Source organism: Eucalyptus grandis, chromosome 1 (assembly GCF_016545825.1).
Source record: "Eucalyptus grandis isolate ANBG69807.140 chromosome 1, ASM1654582v1, whole genome shotgun sequence".
In the NCBI taxonomy this organism is placed as follows: domain Eukaryota; kingdom Viridiplantae; phylum Streptophyta; class Magnoliopsida; order Myrtales; family Myrtaceae; genus Eucalyptus; species Eucalyptus grandis.
The window spans coordinates 12,834,197-12,854,733 of NC_052612.1; the positions used below are offsets into that span (position 1 = coordinate 12,834,197).

General features: G+C 39.0%; 3 protein-coding genes across 3 annotated transcripts; 2 read left to right on the top strand and 1 right to left on the bottom strand.

The window, feature by feature from the left end:
- The first annotated feature begins 2,004 nt into the window (after nt 1-2,004).
- Nucleotides 2,005-2,604, top strand: LOC104454202. Its single transcript, XM_039316674.1, has one exon. It carries the CDS (start codon nt 2,005-2,007, stop codon nt 2,602-2,604), a length of 600 nt encoding a protein of 199 aa, XP_039172608.1.
- Nucleotides 2,605-13,701: 11,097 nt separating this feature from the next.
- On the bottom strand, nt 13,702-14,568 carry LOC104433326 (calcium-binding protein CML42). The gene is given in 2 exon segments (XM_010046020.3): nt 13,702-14,281; nt 14,284-14,568. Coding segments are annotated over 2 exon segments (582 nt in total). The 5' UTR covers nt 14,504-14,568; the 3' UTR covers nt 13,702-13,919.
- Nucleotides 14,569-17,954: 3,386 nt separating this feature from the next.
- LOC104433315 lies at nt 17,955-19,385 on the top strand. Its single transcript, XM_010046007.3, has 3 exons — nt 17,955-18,172; nt 18,600-18,792; nt 18,963-19,385. The coding sequence occupies exons 2-3, from the start codon at nt 18,625-18,627 to the stop codon at nt 19,212-19,214; spliced, it is 420 nt and encodes a 139-aa protein (XP_010044309.1). The 5' UTR covers nt 17,955-18,172; nt 18,600-18,624; the 3' UTR covers nt 19,215-19,385.
- Nucleotides 19,386-20,537: the final 1,152 nt, after the last annotated feature.

Sequence of the window (20,537 nt, forward strand, 5' to 3'; positions counted from 1 at the left end):
ATTCATTTAAAAAAAATTACAAAATTTATTCACATGAGATGCCTAACATCCATGTTATTAATTTTCATCCAAAATTAACCGGAAGGACCATGTTGGGAAATTATCAAAAAATTTGGGACTCAATTAACAAAATTCAAAGATTTTTGGATTACATTGATATTCATATAATGATTTCTTTTTTATTATCTAGTCGTGTGCAATTTCAACTGGATTAGCTCGGAGCCTTTTCTAGTCAAGAAAGAAACTTGGATAGAGGAGGATATTGAGTGTTGATTTTTCACTTTGTTGTTCCCTCTGGTCAAGCAGGGGAGTTCATAAGATTTAGATGATGTGTCCATCCTGGTTTTTAGGATACAAAGGAAGATCTGTCCAAAAAATCTTAATTGATTATACAGCGATCAATTCAATTCTAAAATTTTAATTTTATTAATTTAGTGCTAAATTTTTTGACAACTTGTAAATTCAATCATAAACTTTTTTGATTATATTAATTTAATCATAATATAATTTTCCAAACTAGTCTTAAACCTTTTATTGAATAGCAATTTAGTCCTATCGGCTAATTTTGATCAAACATCACTGATGTAGTAACATAGTAAATATTAGTCATCTTATGTGATGTGACCAACGATAACATGAACAATTTTTTATTAAATTATTAAATTTTGTGTTTTCTTTTCTTTTTTTCCCATCTTTCAACATAGGGCCGATGGGGTCAGCAGCCATTGAACAAGAGCCAATGACCTTCGCCGACCACTAAGCAAGGGCTAGTGCGGTCACTCGGCCCTAGGAAAGGGCTGGGAAACCCTTGTTGGGCAGCAAGCAAAGGCCATAGCCCTTGTTGGATCTAGCAAGGACCGCGATACAGCCCTTGCTATGGCCAATGAGGGCGTTGTAAGTCCTCACCTAGTGACGAGGGTGGGCCCATAGCCAATGAGAGCTTGGTGGTCTCGTTGGCCCTATGTTGAAAGAGGGGGAATAAAAAAGAAAAAAGAAAATTTAAAATTTAAAATTTACAAAATTAATTAAATTTTGAATTTTTTTAAAAATTAAAAAAAAAAATTGTTTACATCAAGGATGACCGTACCACATGGGATGGTCAACACTGATTAAGATGTCACATCAGCGATGTCTAACCAAAATTAGCCGTATAATAAATTTATGATTTTTGGACAATTCTCCTAAATACAAATATGGTGTAAGTTTAGCTAAGCTTTGTAACCTCAAGGTTTACTCAACACATAGGCGTAGGCGACCACCAATGTATGTAACAAATGATGATGATGATGATGATATTTTATATATAAAAATTATAAAATTTTATAAAAGTGTACATTAAAAATTTTCAAAAAATATAATTAAATTTTAAAAATTTTCACGAAGGTACATTTGATAACTAAAAATTTCAAAAGGTGTATTGAAATTGCAAAACTTATCGAATTGGTTCAATCAAGTCCTTCTATTGGTTACACCTTTTAAAATTACATAACTCAATTACACTTTCGTGAAAAGTTGTAGAACTTTTGTGATAAGTCTTGCACTTTCTTTTTTTCTATTTTCCGAAAAAAAATTACTTTTGTGATAAGTCTTGGGATTAGAACCCTTTCTTTTTTTTCTACTTCCGTTTGTGACGTGTTTTAAAACTTCAAGTTTTGGACTTTTGATTAAATTGCACATTTTAAAAGTTTTATAACTCAATGGTACTTTCATTTGGAAGAGTGACATGGGCGAATCCCAATGGTTAAAACTTCTAATTCACTTATGTGTTTTGCTTTGTAATAAACTCTATCAAAACTCAACCAATCCAATGGCTAATACTAAGTTACTAACTAAGGCACCGAATCGCCCATTTAGCCTTTCAGCATCTTCGTCCTCGTTTTGCCTGAATAGCAATTACCTCCGACTCTGCCTCTGAAGCCTTGAAATCATCCTAGGCCTTAAAGGCCTGCGCGCCTTCCTTAGCTTTCGGCATTGCATCTCATGGAAGAAGCGTCGGCCCCTCCGATGCCCGACGAGCAGCCGAAGGAAGGTAAGCGGCGCAACAAGCGTAGGAACATCTGCATCGCGGTGTTGGCAGTCGCCGTGATCCTCTTCCTGGTGATTTTGATACTGGCCCTGACGGTTTTCAAGGCCAAGAGGCCGGTGATCACGGTGAAGTCGATGAATCTGACGGACCTTGGCATCTCGGTCGACATGGCCCGGATGAGAGCGTTGCTGAACATGACGGTAGGTGCAGACATCTCCGTGAGGAACCCGAATGTGGCGGGAGTCAGGTACACGGACTCGTTCGCGCTCCTGGGCTACCGAGGAGAGACCGTTGGCGATGCTCCAATCCCTGCAGGCAGGATCTCAGCCTACAGCACGGAGGCCATGAACATCGCGGTGGCGGTAATGGCGGATCGCCTCGTGTCAAACCCGCAGGTTTTCGCCGACGTCATGGCGGGCGTGCTTCCCTTGACTGCTAACACGAAAATATCAGGCAAGGTTTCCCTCTTGAGCATGTTCAAGATTCACGTGACGTCCGCCGTTTCCTGCGACATCAATGTGTTCTTTTCCAATAGAACCATTGATTACCATCAATGCACATATGATACGAAGCTGTAAGCTAAGGCCGAAAGCAGATCCAGAATCCCATGTACGCAGAAACGGAAAAGATAGAAGAAGACTAAACAGGAATTTTCAAAACTTCGGCCATAGCCCATCGCTTTCATTTCCTGAAAATTTGCTTCCTCTTATCGTAATTGCATCGATATCGACATCGTCAATGGCAGAGTCGTATAGCTACATGCACTCCATGTTTTTAGTTTTCGAATAACTTCTGATTGTTTTCGCATAAAGAAAGATGAGGCTTCGATCATGAGGACGTTGTTCTTCTTTCAAGCATCTTTTTGTTTCGAGCAGCTTCTTTCATCTCGTGTTTTCTTTCTATTCCTTTCTCTTTTCTGTTTCCACAAGACCAGTGAAGAGGGAATGGTCGATGCTGATCCTATTGAGGGTCCTGAAAGAATTTGTTCCCTCAGAAGAAGGATTATACTTGAATCTGATTACTTTCATTTGTAAAGAACAGTGAAAATCAAACGAACAGCTCAAGTACATTCGGATCGGGGAAATCTGACTGGTTTTGTAGAAGCATTTCATTTTGGTTTGCTGATGAATCAATCAGAAAAGCCAGCACATTTGTGCTGAACCCATGGATTCATTTTCAATCACTCAAGATCAACAATGGAAAGTGTAGAGTATCGAAGGGGACGATTACCAATCCCAATTTATTCGAAAAGAACCGTCTCTTATGCAGGAAAAACATTTTGCAGACTCGTTTTTATCCTTTTCGCGAAGTTAACTTTCAGCGAAAATTAGATGATTGGGGAACTTCGTGAATTTGACAGCAACTCATCCGACCGTTGTAGCATGTGAGAAAGTAAACAGTTCAAATGGGCATGTGAGAAAGTAAACAGTTCGAATGAGCAAGACGACCTCTCTCGCTAACCTTTAAGTTCTGATTACTTGCGGAAAAAAGCTATCTGTTGGTCTCGAAGCTATGGATGTGCTGAAGATGATAAAGGATCTCAGGTTTATTTTCAGTAACTTGGCGAGTTTGTCCTGTCCTGGCATCTGATGTTGGTTCAGTTAAAATTGCAGACGGATTGGTTTTGCTTCGTGAGCCATATGCTTGACCTTCATCCAGAATCGACAGCCTGATCTTTTTGATGAGGAACGCACGAAATGCTTGACCTTCATCCAGAAAAGCTAGTTGTCGAAAACTTTCAGAGGCTTTCAATCGCCTCTAAAAGAATTTCTGATTTCCTCTTCAGTGAACCATAACCAAGAATCAGAAAACAACCTCAATGGCCTTAATGCGGTGCAGCAGGACGTATATCACTGTAATATTCACATATACATCTCTTACACATGATACACGATAACAAACTGCAAACTAGAAAGGAAAGTCTGGCGAAAAAATTTCACTCACTTCAATTGTTGAAAAGAAGAATAGAGCATGCATAAAATTGCAATTCTATGACTCAGATGCAAAATGCTACACTTACAGTAACAATCCACTCACCCAAATAAACAAAAACAAATACATCCTGAATTTACACAAATTCAATCCAAACAGCAGACGGAGCAATTTTTCTAACTAAAGAATATTTAAGGACACATTTTTCTCCAGAGAGAAAAAAAAAGCTTCTGCATGATCATATGATATGAATGGAATATATGTTACAATCCCAAATTAGCATATAGTTGTTTGGTTCATACCAAAAGGAGAAGAACCTGTATAAGTCTCAACGCTCAACAGCCCAGCAGTCAAAAATATCAAAACTGAAGCTTTCTGCATAAACCTGAACCGACATTCCTCGATTGAGTGATGCGTTTTACAGGAGCGCCAGGACAACTTTCTACAGTGTCATTTAATTGTGGTGCGGAAGGAGGCGTCCTGCAATCGTTGTAATCCCCCTTTGCCTCCGACTTTTCAGCAAGAAGATCCTCAGTCTTCTCAAGCAGAATCATCTCTAGCAAATATTGGTAAATTAATTCGACCATCTCCTCATCTGACAGCATGGCAAAATCCCTCCCATGAATTCCACCTCCCCAACCATCGGTTGAGGAGCCGAAATTAAGCAGCCGAGGAATGCTGCCTCTCCATTCATCTGTATGCTTTAGCTTTTGATAAGTCATTTGTACATTGTCACGACCATCAATGACCCTGTTGCCCAATGCATCATCCTGAGGAGTGTGGCAAGCCATGTCTTTCTCCGACGCCATAAGGGAGATTCGATATCAAGGAATGCATCTCTGGTCTGGCCTTTAACATCCGAAGTAACTCGGCATTGAGCATTTGACTTGTCATCCAAAATCAACGCAACTCGCTCTCTAACACCCTTCTTAGTGTCCTCAACACTTAAAGATTCAAACTTCTGCACTGAATCTGTACATTGACGCTCAACATCATCGAAAGAACCAGCCTTCGTTTCAGAACCCATGAAAACGAGCATAAAAACCGCACCTGTTAAAACACCAGCACATAGCACCATGAGCATTTGCTAGACCACAAAAACCTCACTCCACCCTAGCTCCAAGATTGAACCCGGAATCTCTAAAGGAACAATAAAACCCCCAAGAACGAAAACCCAAAACGAAAAAGAGGGCAAATCTCAAAATGGTCTTATCAAGATCAAATCTTGACGCGGAGCACAAACTGGGTCCATCGATAAAACCGACAATCTCGACATGAACAAAACGATTACAGAGTCCAACGACGAATCTTGAAAAAGACCATCGAAAGAGCAGAAAGAAACGCGCGGCGAAAAGCGCAATGCAGATGCATTCCCACGAGAAACCAAAGGAAAACGACAAGAAACCGAGGTAAAACTTGCAGGTCACACGAAATAAAGTACCTTTTGCTGTTCTGCAAAAAGGGGTCTTCACAAGGGAAGAAAGAAGAGAAGAAGAAGAAGAAGAAGAACGAGAACGAGAACGAGAAGGGTCGCCGGAGTTTTCAAGGGAAGACGGGATGATGGGCCGTGGGCGGCGGCGGAGGAGGCTCCAAACTCGGAGGCGTCGGTCGCTCCGGTCAAAGTGCGCAGAGGAAGTAACGCCTGACTGACACAGAGCTTTTTTACCTTCTTTTATAATTGCCAAAACTTCAGAAGAGATGCTTTTCTATGCATCTCTAGTTTCGAAGTGGCAGTCTGGCATAAGGCAAAAAAACACCGACCAAAAGGAAAAATAAATAAATTGCCGTACAGCTTCCAAGCATGTGGTCGGGATGCATGTGAGCCTAACTTACGTCACGATCTTATATGCACCTGGATCATCTATATGCCTTCCAATTTTATTTGTGGTGACTATATGTTGATGCAATTTCTGATCGTGTTCGTTAGATTTTTATTTCGATTATGGAAAATGTTTAAGAGTGTCGTTTCGACACTTATTAAGCCTTATTAGAATGTTAGTTGAAAATTTGAAATTATTTATGATATGAAGTAAGCGATTTATTATGATGTGTAATGTCTTCATATTTTTAAATTGTCTTGGAAAAGGTTATTTATGCTGTTAGTTAGCTTAACTGATGCTGTAGAGGCACTTACTTATCAACAAAATCCTTCAATTATTAAGACTTTGGTCGGAGCAATTTTACCTTTCTCTCTTCTTCTTAATCTCAATCTTGTGACTTTTCTTGAAAGTAATACTCCTGAATTTTCCTAATACTCAAATGGCATGTAAAATGCACATTTAATTATTACCATTTTTTAAATCTTAATAATATTTTAATTGTCTTATGATAAAATAAAAATGTATTTTTTAGGGTTAATACCATGAAAAACTTCAAAATGATACACGTGTGACAAATTTATCAAAAACTATTTATTTTATCATGAAAAGCCCCAAACTAGTACACATATAACAAATTTGCCCCAACTGATCATAAAAAATCATAAATTGGTGTATTTATGACAAGTTTACTCAAATTAATTTATTCGACCGCCAAAAACTCTAAGTTGATATATTTATGACAAATATCACAAAAAAAAATCACAAAAATTGTAAACTATGACAAACGAAGAGAAAAATCTCAAATTGATATACTAGTCAATTTTTACGTGTTATTTAATTTAATAATTTGACAATAAAATTTAACGGAAACTAACAGAGAGTAAATTTGTCATAAGTTCGAATTAAACAAAAGTAAAACACATAGTCAATTGGGTATGTATAGATGCGTAATTTCGCTATTCAATACTTGTGCCGTAGTGAGATGTAATGTATTTCAGTATAATTTTCAAAGTTAATACATAGTGTCCTTCCCATAAATTTGCTGCCTGTATATTCCGTGGAGCATTGCTGTGCCCCATGCTGGAATAACTTATCATTAGCTGGAACCATCCTATTGAATTGCTTAGAATCTTTTGACTTGGTAAGCTCAAAGTAGAGCTCGTTAGGAATGACGTGATTTATATAATAATCGTTTTCAGTTGACCTATGTTCTTGTAATATGAAACAACCCGTCATTTGCTCGTGTCCTCATGACACGTTTGGTAGCAATTATTAGCCTGTGTCACCGACAACCTATCCACCGCCGATTCCCTATATCAAGATTGCCACGTGGTATAATCTTATCCGCTAGCCATTCTAATCCTTTGGTTACAAATGCACCATCAATTCATTCATTTTTGGTACTTTCTGATGTCTCGATAAGGCAATTTTGGACTTTAGTTCTCAAACTCCAAAATTTTTAACGGATTGAACTAGTAAAAACTCTCCATAACTCACTATTTTCGTGACTTCCAGCTAGTCATCACTCCTCACTTGCCGTCTCGTATTCCAAACCCCACCTTACATTTTTTAGTTTCCTATTATATACCATTTCTTAAGACCTCATGTGGCTAATAATCCAGGGTAGATAATGTTTTTTTGGCACAGTAATGCCTAAGTCATCTACCGTGAGAAGTATAGTAATGCCCAGGTGCATTTTGGATTGAAAGTAGATTAGATAGTAGAAATAGTCATTGCTATGGCAAAAAAACTAAGTGTATTGAGTGTTAAAACTAAAGTTCATTCAATTAATCGAGAAAGTTACTGTCGATGGTACTTATGACCCAAATCGAGGCTAAAAAACAAAATGACAAAACATATGGTATGTTAATTCAAGTGCAAAAGAAGTAGCCTGAGATTGAGTGAAGATACTAGCGGGCTCTGCCTTAGAGAAGATGAATACTAAGAATTCTTGTTAGCATCGGGCATCACGTTCTAAAATTTGGATGAGAATAAAGAGCTGTAAATTAAAATGGATGAGGAAAATTACCAAAAAAATTCTAAATTTAAATATATTTTTTTGGTCAATTGAGTTTTAAACCTTTTACATATGTGTTAATTCGGTCCATCCGACCAATTTTGTCCAAAAATCGAGGACGTTGACGCCAGCTATACTACGTGATACGATCGGCGTTGACGTAGAAAGTTTTAATAATATTTCAAAATGTTTTATTAATTTTTCTTTTCTTTTTCTTTTCTTTTGTTTTTCCCCACCATGGCTAGCAAGGATCGACAAAGCTCACCGGTTGCGGGCTAAGGCAGCCTCGCCTGCGGTTGGTGAGGCCATGGCCGCCTTACCTGCGGCCACGCCTTGTGAAGGTAGGTATTTACCAGCATCGTTCTCTCTGTCAGCGAACACATTCTGATGCACTCATTAGCGAGTTCCTTCTTGTCCGCTGGGCAAAAAGAAGTTCTTCTCCTTTAGGTATCTACTAGCATTGTTCTCTCTTCCTCTTTGGTATTGTTGGCCGCCGACAACCACTTTGTTGCTGCAGTTCAACGTTCCGGCGTGATCCAGAGCCTTCCCCGACGCCGGTTCAATGTCATGAAGCCTCGGCAGTCACTTGGTGAATCTCTAGCAATTCCAGACGACTTTTTTGCAAATGCCCGGCGACTCCAGCAGCGTTGCACCTGCCAACACCCCTGTTGCACCTCGTGCCCAAATCTGGGCGGCGGCCTTGCCCGGCAGCAACCTTGGCCTTTGCCGGCCATGGTGGGGAAAAAGAAAAGAAAAGAAGGAAGGAAAAGGAAAAGGAGAAAGAAAAGAAAGAAAAGAATGAATAGTAAGGAAATTCAAGAAATTATTAAATATTATAAAATATTGTTCATGTTAATACCGATCGTGCCACATCGACAGTGCCATGTAGGACGATTATCAGTCATGTTAACGATTTTCAGTTAAAATTGATCGGATGGATTGAATTGGCATAAACATAAAAAATTTAAGATTTAATTGGCAAAAAAAAAAGAAATTTAATGATTGAATTAACACAATCACAATAAATTAGAAAAAAGTTTAGGACATTTTCCCTAAAATGGACTATTGTTGCAAGACACTCGTTCGAAGGACAATAAGTATGAGACAGTTGCAAATATCATTATAATCGAAATTGACGAATAAGTATGTAGTATTTAACGGCAAAAGAGACAAAGTTCCTGATCAATTTATTGAGGAAACACCTTACATGCCAAAAAGCACCAAACAAGACTTTCTTGATCTTCAGAAAAGAAAAACGAGAGACACAACTATAAAAGCAAACATTTTCTCTCAAAGCTAGTTATGTCCTTATTACATAGACAATCTTCCATGCGTAGAAGCATGTAGAAATAGGCATACACAAAGGCATCTAGAATATAGCATAATGTTCTATGCTATTGCAAAGCAACGGAGGAACCGAAGAGAAGTAGCTCTCTATTTATTGCCATCAAGTCATGAGCAAGAAATAAAGGAGGAGGAAAAGCAGAAGGAGGTGTTGTGGCTGAGCGCTGTAGTCACTTCCATTGCGTTCATTTGGATGTTCATCATGGCTTTAGGTGACCTGCCTAGCACCATCATACATGACATTTGCAACACTGCAATTCATGCAAGCCGCGATCCCTATGGGAACAACGTAGCTTATGTCCTCAAGGATATGATGCTCATCACGGTAGCCCAATCGGTTACAACTACTATACTCAGTCGCCTTTTCCAATTGCCATTGCATACGGCCATGCCGTCTGCAACAAGACGCTTTCTTTCTACCGCTGCAGCTCATGTCTCACTTTTGCTAGGTTACAAATACTTAGGGATTGTCCTAATAGCATCGAAGTTCGGATGGTGCTCCAAGGCTGTAAAATGAGATATGAAGAGTATTTTACCGATAGCTAAGGGTGCGTATGGTAACGTTTCTGTTTCCGGTAACATTTCTTTTCAGAAACACTTTTTTTCTATTTCCGTTCTCAGAAATAGTTTCTGAGTATTTTAAGGCGTTTGGTAATTATAAAAAAAAAATTGTTGTGGGAAAATAAATACATTTGGTACAACCAAAAAAAAAAAAAAAATTGTGACTTAAAATTTCTTTTAATATATTAATAATTTTATTACATTTTCTTTTTTTTTTTTTTTTTTTTCCTTCTCCTTCCTCTTATTCGGTTGCTGGCTTGGCCATGGTCAGCGGGGGACTAGCTAGACAAGGGTCGGCTCAACCTCACCGTGGATGGGCGAGGCTAAGCCTCACTCGGCCACCGCGAGGCTAGGCGACGTGGATCTCACGGTGGCCGGGCGAGGCTTGAGGGGCCTCACCTAGCCATGGTGAGGCTCCCCCGAGGCTTGTCGAGGGCTGACGAGGCTCTGGCGAGGTCGTCAGGTCTCGTTTGGCTGGAGGGGAAAAAAGAAAAAAAAAAAAAAGCTTGTTTCTTGGGTTGTTCTCGGAACAAGAAATGATTTTTTTTTCTTGTTTCCATTTTAAATCTATTTCGGGAACAAAAAAATTACTAAACGCGTTTCTGTTCTATTTTTGTTCTGGAGAACAAAAGAACGTCGGGGTGGTGGTTCCTTTGCTAGCGTCGCGCAGGGGTTTACGGGAACGGCTGTCGGCCCAGTAGCGGTTCCTCCAGCACCAAAAAAAAAAAAACAGAAATGAGTGTTTCTCAGAACGTTACCAAACAAAACCTAAGTAGTTAGCCACCGTATTATCAAATCCCGTTATTATCACTGGTTATATGAGTTATTTTATGCGCATTGTCTTGCGATCAAACAAGTTCTTAGAGCCTAACTGTCTTCTTTTTATTCGTTGTAATAGCATAAAAGTGACTCCACCAATTTTATCTTTTGAGCTTATGTTGATTTTTGTAAAGTTCAATAATGTTTCTTTATTTAGTGACAATCTCGAATCTGTTTGATTGACTTTGAAGTTAGTACTAAATTCTAGTGCAATCTTTATAAGCACAAATCATGAATGGGAAAAAACGAACCTACTATAAAGTTTCGACGATGTATAGGTTGATGATGCAAATGAAGAGCAGCATTTTTCTTTGTATTTTGTCCTCAAGCTGTCGTGTTCGATCGATCATCGATATTAACAGCAAATAGCTCATCTACGTACAAGCTTCAAGTGACAAAAATTCAACTTTCCTTGGTCAATCAACCAGTCAATACATATTCGACCAAAAAAGAAAAAAGAAAAAAGAAAAACAGTCAGTACATACTCCAAGGCAAAAAGGCAATGTTGACGAGTTGACTACGGTGAAGAACCGGATTAATCGAAGAAACTAGAATCCCACGTGCATAGAAAATTGGGACATTAATTATCGTTTGCATTTAATGATCCGGCGGTGCAAAGTAGCAATGGGTGGAACCACAAAGGAACCCACTTCTTGTATAGCCCTGAAATGGGTGTTTTAGCAGCAATTAGAAGCACAAAGAATTAATTAGCAAGAAATTAGTAGTATGATGGGTACTAGTCCAGGAACTGCACGTATTCTAATTGGGTTCTATTGGATCTTCAATTTTGTAATAGGCAAGTACCCAGGTATAGTGGGAAAATTATCAAAAAAATCTTAAATTTATTGTAATTGTACCAATTCAATTTTAAATATTTTACAATTGTATCAATTTATTTTATCCTCCCAATTTTGGCTCGTGCCAATGTTGACACGAAAATTTTCAATAATATTTTAATTTTTTCGAACTTTTTTAATTTTTATTTTTTCCCTATTCTTCCCATTTTCCTTTTTCCCCACAATGACCAATGAGGCTCGCCTAGGTCTGGGGGAGGCTTTGGGGAGTCCACGAGAGCCTTGCTCGGAGCCTTATTGGCCACTGGGTTGGGGGACAAAAACTGAGAATAAGAGGAAAAATAAAAATTTTAAAAATAAAAGGAAATATAAAAAAATTAAAATATTATAAAAAATTATCCACATCAACAAAATTGACGGCTAGTGTCAACCAAAGGTGTCTATGTTAGCATTGATTGGTTGGATAAACTTAGTTAACATAATTGCAAAATATATAGGATTGAATTGATAAAAAAAGGTTTAAGACTAAATTGTATTTATGACTTTTTGGTAATTTTTCTAAGCATGGTATAGTGTTTTTAGGAAATTATCAAAAAAATTATAAACATATTATACAATAGTTAATTCAATTATAGATATTTCAATTTTATCAATATAATTTTAAATATTTTGACGAATTGTCAATTTCGTAGAAAATTAGTGATCAAGATCTTTGTTGATCTACATGACATGATTAATATTGACGTTAACAATTTTTATAATTTTTTTCTCTTTTTCTTAACTTTCAATTTTTTCATCTATGGGCCAGCAAAGGGGTGGTCTAGGTGGGGCTCACGGCCCTCCCCAAGTGGGAGGCTAACAGTTGTCGCTAGTCATGCAGAATCCTGCCGCCTAGATATCCGAGGAAGAAAAGGAAATGAAGAGAAGAGAAAGAAAAAAGGGAAAAAGAAAAGGAGAGAAAATTTAGATTTTTTTCAAAATTGTAAAAATTCTTCACGTCGATCTTGATTATATCATGTAGGATTGTCCAATCTCCATGTTAGTGATTTCTAACCAAAATTAGCCTAAAAAACCTAAAGGAAAATTCATCAAAAGGTTTAATTAAATATGTAAAATTAAAAGCTTTGTAACTAAATTAACTATCATATAATAGGTTAATAACTTTTTTTTGGTAGTTTCCGTATTTATTCATTCCATGTAATGAATTATATAACACTATGGAAAGAAGATTAGCTTAGAAGGAAAGAATCATCTCCTCAAATACTCAATTCACAATAATTTAAAAGGACCAAATCCTACCTTTGATCGTTAAGGACATTCTCCATGATAGTATACCATATTAAGAAAGTCAAACCCAAAAACTTAAATAGGCAAGCAGGAAAAACACTATATATGTACATAGAGAGCATATGGATACTTTAACGCATGTCCACACCCCTCTTATATGCAAGATAATAATAATGCGGAGGAGAGAATTGTGTAATTCTTGTGTATTGCAATGACGGTGGTATAAGTCCACTTTATTGTATCAAGGATATGCATAATTAAAGGGAGATATAAAAAGATCTTCTAAATATATGCACAATCACTAGAGATATAGAAAATTAAGGAAAATATCATAATCATCACTAGCATTGCTTGAACGAGAACAATGAAGGAGGGATGTTACCTATGAAGATTCTCCCATACCTCGATTCGGCCAAATTTGGCTAGCCAGCGCTAACATGGATGCCAATTGATGTAAATAATTTTTAATAATATTCTTTTTTAAAATTTTATCTTTTATCTTTTTTTTCCCTCCTTCCTCTTCTTCTTTCGGCAATCCTTGTACCGAGGCAAGGGCTGGTTGCTAGACTGAGATGACCTCGTAGGTTAATAATATTCTTTTTTGAATTTTTATCGTTTTCCTTTCTCTCTCTCTTTCCTTCATTCCTCCTTCTTTGGGCAATCCCTTGACCAAGGCAAGGGCTGGTCGCGAGACTGAGATGACCTCGCAAGTTAATAATATTCTTTTTTGAATTTTTATCTTTTTCCTTTCTCTTTCTTTCCCTCATTCCTCTTTCTTCTTTGGGCAATCCCTAGACGAGGCAAGGACTGGTTGCTAGATTGAGATGACCTCGCAGGCCAATGACAAGGCTCGTCTCGCTGTCACTAGGCAAGGGCGAGCTTGCCTAGCCACTGTTCATTCATGATAAAATGAGTTTATTCCCAATTACGAAGATTCTCCCATACCTAAATCGGGGCACCATATCTGACCCCTCCCCCCCCCAAAAAAAAAAAATCCCAGGGCACCATAGACAAACTCCATAATTTGATCGACCAAACTTTCCCGGACTTTGTTTAATGTAACGTCTGATCTGGCTATGGTCATCACCATGTGGTCTGAAGTAACAAAAAGGCAAACCCTAAATATAATAAAGGAAATTCCGAAAGATATGGTCGGCCAATAATTTCACATGATCATGATCCTTTTTTCCATTTCCACGTGCATGACAAACCAAGAAACACGCCAGGAAAAGAAGAAGATACAGAAAAAACCTTTTTTTTTTTTTTTTTGGTCATGGGAAAAAAAAAAAAATTCAAATGCTGGAAAATTGCATATCGCATCAAGAACCGACGGTGGCAATGACGCCTCGCATCATGTCCTTGAACTCGAAGAAATCGACCAGCCCGTCCTGGTTCCGGTCGACCGACACGATCATCTGCTGGACCCGCGCGATCTCCTGCCCCTCCGGCAGCCCGAGCTTGCCGAGGACCGCCTGCAGCTCCGTCGCCGATATGAACCCATCGCCGTCCTCGTCGAACACCTTGAACGCCTCCGACAGGTCGCTCTCCTCCTGCGAAGAAGACTCGGAGGAGCCGGAGCTGCCGCTGCTGCCAGAGTCGTCGTCGCCGTTCTCACACGGATCGGGAAAGATGCTGTCGAGGGACTGGTGGAGGAGGACGAAGCCGTCGAACTCGAGGCCGGGGAGCCAGGCTTGACGAAGGAGGCGACGGCGGCATCGACCTCAGCGGGGTTGGCCTCGAGGCCGAGGGTGGCGAGGGCGTGGCCGAGCTCGCCGACGGTGATGACCCCGTCGCCGTTGCGGTCAAAGAGGTCGAAGATGCGGCGGAGGCGGAGGGAGTTGAGGCTGGGGCTGTGGAGGCGGAACGAGGCGGACTTCTTGCTCAGGCTCCTCTCGCACGCCATCGCTGAAGGAGGAGGGAGGAGGAGAAAGAAGAGCCTCGTTTTGGAGAGAGAAAATTCTAGAGAGAGAGGGCGAGGGGACGTGCGGGGAAGGTTAAATAAGGTAGGAATGGAGGACGGAGGGTTCTCATTGACTAGGCGCGTTTGGCGGCCGTTGGCCGTTGGCGCAGTCGTTGCGCGACTGTTTCCTCGTTTCTAGATCTTGACAAAGCCCACACACACTCTTTCTCTCTCTTGGATTCAACGTTGAATTGGAGGGGAGAAAATATTGGCTGCAGCTCCGACTCCAGCGTGTCTTCCTCCGAGTCCATTCACCGGGCGACACGTGTCGCCCGGCAGCCACGCTGGAGTCCGAGCGCCTCCCTAGAGGAGAGAGAAAGAAGATTATTTTACCGAAAATATAAGGAGGCGCTCGGACTCTAGCGTGGCTGCCGGGCGACATGTGTTGCCCGGTGAATGGACTCAGAGGAAGACACGCTGGAGTTAGAGCTGCAGCCAATATTTTCTTGGAGGGGGGAGGGAGGGCGTTGACCAAACGGCGGCTTCTCTCTCTATGTTCTTTTTTTTTTTTTGATCCTTTTCTTTTTTGGGAGAGATACCATGGCTTCGAATATGCGTCGCGTACCATTCGTTCCACTCGATCAAATCACTCTCGAAATTAGAACATTTATGATGCCGGACTACGTCGGGAGGCACGGCTTCTCGAGAGTTGACAATATCAACACATCTTTAGTGCGAGGAGAAGATCGAATCACACTTGACCCGCATATCAGCTAGATCTCTCAAATGGGTGGATCGTATTGGATGCGAATTAATTCAAATTGACCTATTTAACTTGTTCTGATCCATTTTATGTGCTACAAATTTTGTAACCTATATTCAATCTTGATCCGACTCGACTCATAGTACTAAAATATTTTTATATTTTAATCTAATATAGGAAAACTTATACCTAAACTGAAATAATAACACGGAGGGAGTAAGCGCCGGATTCAATGAGGGAGACTGAGAGAGTCGTAAAATTGGGTTGAGTTTAAATTAATTGTAAATTCATTTAATAGTTGTATTATTTTGGGTTTTACCATTTGAAGTCAATTTATGATCCATTTATTGAATATAATTAATTCATATAATAACTCGGTTTATCAAATATGAATTAAGAAAATGATTCTACAACCCATTTTGACTTATCTAAATCGATATCAGAATTAGCGCGATCTGGCGGGCGGGGGGTCGATTATTTTGCTAATAAAAGCGGAAAATACTAAGCTTGACATCATAAAAAGTCAATGAAAAAGTGGACGGAGACTTCCGTAACGCCGCGCCGTCCGGCCGAGTGCTCCGCCACGTGCGAGAGCGTGGACCAGCCACAGCCCGATTTGGCTAGCGGAAGACTTGGACGGTGCAGCGATGAGTTGTCCATTTTAATAATCATGCCCGGAGCTAAAATAATTTCCGTTTGGAAAAATAATCCAAATTTCGGGATCCCTCCATTTCTTGAAAAATCAATTATTGGTCTTTCACATTGCATATAAAAATGTACAAACAAAAGATGTTTTTTATCATGCATGAAAATAATCAGACGTAATTACCATTGATGATGGAAATGTTTTTATCGATTAATTATTCAGAAGGATATAAATGATCATTTTTAAGAAAATATTTTCCGAATCATTTATTTTTCGCGAAACAAATGAATCCACATTCACTTTAATTCTGCCAAAAATAAATAATTCGACAAATATTTATTTTAAAATGATCGATTGTCTCGTTAAACAAAATTAGTCGACAAAACATATTTTCGTTCTCAATAATAATTTACGTTTCGATATTTTCGTTGATGATGTAGATGTATTTCATTCATTCATTTTTAAAAATAATAGGAGTGATGATTTTAAAATCATATTAATTTGGCACTGTCCTCGTTCAAAAGTCATTCATCACGTCTTATTTATTTGAAAGACAATTTACCATCACATGGTTTGTCATCGCGTTCCTTTTTCGAGCTGGGAGAGTCGATTCGAAGCTATTCGTTTTATTTTATTTATATTATTTCAAAAATCTAAGGACTCCATCGCATGAATATGTAAAATATAGAGAGGAAGAAATACCGGTTAACTGTTGAATTTTTTATACACGGAGCTCTAAAAATTTATAAAAAACTTTCGTGTCATCATCACTTGTATCACTAGACATATTGATATGATCTTATAAATTTATTTAAACATTCTTGTTTGCACAATACAAAATAAGTGTATCGGACGCTTATACACGTATTTCGCAATTTGTCATGCAAAAATATGATTAGATCGAAGTATGAAACATTTTAGCATTAATACGATGTGATTTTAATGCATCGTGTTAGTCAAAAAATTTACGCATGAAAACCAAAACATCAAAGTGCAAAGCAACTAATTAGTAAAACAAAAATTCACAAATGTAATGTAAAACATTATATAACAGTAAAATGTTATACTATTAAAATCATCCCACCTTTGATTAAATAAAGGATAAAAATCATCAAAAACTCTAAACTATACTTACCATGATAAATTTATCCTAATTTCCTTTATGATATGAAAAATTCCAATAACTTATACATTTGCAACACATTTACCTCCAGTCAAAATTTTGTCAATGAAAACCGTTAAATATTTTCTTACATGGACGCTAGAAAGCAAACAGTATTGATATGTCATTCTGTTTTTGCTAAAAATTCATCTAACGAAATTCTAACGAAGCATAAATGTATCATATAAGTACAAGTTTGGCTTTTTTATATTTCAAAAAAAGTTTAGGGTAAATATGTCATAATTCGTTTAGTTTCGGGTTTCGATGCACAAAAAAAGTTCATGGTAAACATTTCGTGAGATAATTTAGAATTTTATTTTTGGTGGCTTTTTTTCCTATGAATAAATGGCGACAAAAGTGTGAATTTTGTCCCTTGAGTTTGACTTTTAGGCTATGAAATTGTGATCTTGTCGACTTAGGGTATGCGTGACCTAAGGTGACGAATGTAAGAATTCATTATTTTTATTATCGACTCGAAGAGGAGAAACTCACGAATTTTATGCCCTGACACAGCAAAAACTAGATGTAGTCGCCTTTGGGTGACCAATAGCGACCGAAAGTATGCCCCCGGGGAATGCCATATAGAAAACTTACGGTCGCGAAATGTTTTATTTTTTTTTAAATCCGATCCGCAATTTCTTTTTTTTTTTATACTCTTTAATTCGATTTAGGGCTCTATGTTTTTTTTTTTTTTGGGTCAAGATTTAGGGCTCTATGTTGGCTCATCGAAGAATTTCGGGCCTTATTTTTGCTTAATTCACATGACTGACACGTCAGCAATTCGACGGGAAACGGGCACGTGACTGTCACGTGCTCGCCCCGGGGGGGCAGTTATCCAATTTTTCATTTTCATTTTCATTTTTTTCCCAATTTGGGGATAGGCCCGTCGCGCCCTCAGTTCTCTCTCGCCCTCGCCGCCACTCTAGTTCTCCTCTCTCGCCGGTTACCGCCGCCGCCGGAGCATTCGTCGCCGCCGTCCTCGCCTGCTTCTCTCCCGCTCGGTGCTCGTCGGCGATCCCGCTCGAAACGATCTCTGGTCTCGCAACTCTCGCCGGCTCCGACAGCGATCGCCGCCGCGTTCGATAGTCCGTCCCCGCTCAGGTCCTTCTCTCTCTCCATCGCACTGTTCATCTCGCGAATTCTCTCCGGCGTCGCTGACTAGCTCCTCGGACGGTTGTCATTTTGTCTCGAAAGATTGCTGTTTGTGGAGCGGAATGCTCAAGTCCTTGTAGTCGAATTAGGAATGACCGAGTCAGATATATATGTGAATGAACTTGAAATGTGCCTAGAGACTACGGAATCTAATTTGCAGAATCTTTTCTGTGTTCATGTTGTCGGATTGAATTTCAGCTGTTTAGCTTAAGAATAGAGCGAGCTAAATTGCGCGCTAGATGGTATGCTTCATTCATATGTCGTGAGTTAGAATTATTGATGGTTCGATTTCGTCATACGGCGATGCGGGGAATCGCTTGCTAGTTTTTAAGTCGTAAGAAGCTCTTTTACCGGCTCTGTGGCCGTCTTCGTCCAGGCAGGAGACGGGCAAATAAAGGGTCATGTTTGGGACGGCGATTAGGCTTCTTGCGAGGAAGCCAAAGCCGAAGATGAAACCGATTGAGCTCAAGATGCCACCGGAGCAGACACAAACCATCACGAGGGTCATCTTTGATATATTGAAGGAGCATGGTCCTCTCACGATCGCAGGCACCTGGGAACGTGTTCAAGTAATGTCCTTTTCATTCTTGAAGGTTTTCAGCACTTGTTGATTCTCATCCCTTATTCTTTCCCTCTCTTTGGCATACTGCATCAACACCTTTGCATCTCTTAGGTGTCATCATTCTTATTGTCATCTTGGTGCGCTTAATTTGCTGATCATCGTTTTAAAACAATTCAGGAAGTTGGTTTAAGAGGACTGACTAGCAAAAGGCACATGAAAATAGTGTTGAGATGGATGAGAGAGCGACAGAAGGTGCGGCTCTTATGCAACCATGTTGGTCCGAATAAGCAATTTCTCTACACAACTTGGTTCACAAAAGTGCGACAAGAAACGGAGAGAACAGTGAATGCTGCTTCAAAACCTGAACATCCACGATTTGTTGCAGGTAGGCCTATTGTAAATGTGGAAAGCACACACAAAGATGTGTAGCTTTGACTTTTGAGTCATCATTGTATTTTAACCCTTCTTTCTAGTTCAGTTTTGTCTTGTTAGAAGAGAACTGTACTTGCGTTTTTGAGGTTGTGTAAATGAAGTTTAATGTTAAAGTATTACCTGATATGCATAATTATCGGATGCCTCTTGACTGGAGGGGTAGCAACATTCTTGGGGTGGATAGACAAATTCTTTGCTTCTCAATCATGATACATTGCATTGCTGGGGTTGAATTTGTCTGAGAATTCAGAATACTGCAGTTTTTCAGTTGCTTTGACTTGAATTTAAGAGATGAGCTTCGTTGGATTCTTATCTAGCTCAATCAAGTCAAACAAGTAATTCTCAAATTTATTCACTATGCTTTTGCTCTAGAGGTTACAAAGCTTCTTATCTCTAAATAAAAAACCTTCTTGTTGGTTGAGAAAATGTTTTTCAGGGCAAATTGTGAATAAGGTATGATGATGAGTTTTATTCTTGAGCATTCTCATTCCAGTAACTAATGTGCCAAATTTGCCCACTTGTTCCTTGCAACACGTCTCTGTATACAACCTCAGAGGCATCCACTTTTCTTCTTGTCGATCTGCCATTATCCCATGCAATGTGAGAAGATTATGCTTGCTCTGAAACCAATTTCAATTGCCTTCACGATCTGGTGGTGCTTCTCCTCTAGAGCACAAAATTTTGCGCAAAACATTTTTCTTCCCATTTTTGCTGTTGGTGCTTTATCTTCCACTATTGATCCTAATAATTACAATCAAGCTGGAATATTCGAGTACGTGGAAAACTAGCCAGGTATATTTGTCTGGTCCCGATAACACTAAAAAGTGGTCTCTTACAACTTTTCTTCTGAATAAGAAACACATTTTATGTAGATGGGTGTGCAAAATTGAGAAATAATCAGATTATCAGATGGTGTAAAGTGATATGAGGTGCATACACATTGGTTGAAAGGGCTGATTATCACAACACCTTTCGTCCTGTTGTGTGGCTGGCCATTTGTATGTGTTTTGATGGTAGGTGGTGTTAGGTGTTATCTACGACAACTTGACATTGCAATCTTTATTAACTTGATGTGCAGATTCCTTCTTACATTATTTCCAAAAAGAGGAAGTTTCTGTATCATCCCTGCTTGGTCACACAACGTTGGTTTCTAAACTATTCTCTAACTGCGATATTAGAGGCTGGTTTGATTCAATCTTATACTGATAATTCCATTGTGTTTTATGCATTAGCTCATCCTCTGTATTCATTTTTGCTTTTTGTTGATGACATGGGTATGATTGGAAATGACCACTTACTGCTCTGACATGTGAAATGGTT

Excerpts from the sequence above, each read along its gene's own strand:
- LOC104454202 (XM_039316674.1), top strand. The coding sequence starts at position 2,005 with ATGCCCGACGAGCAGCCGAAGGAAGGTAAGCGGCGCAACAAGCGTAGG.
- LOC104433315 (XM_010046007.3), top strand. The coding sequence starts at position 18,625 with ATGTTTGGGACGGCGATTAGGCTTCTTGCGAGGAAGCCAAAGCCGAAG. Across the intron at positions 18,793-18,962 it reads GCACCTGGGAACGTGTTCAA|GAAGTTGGTTTAAGAGGACT; the intron begins GTAATGTCCTTT and ends AAAACAATTCAG.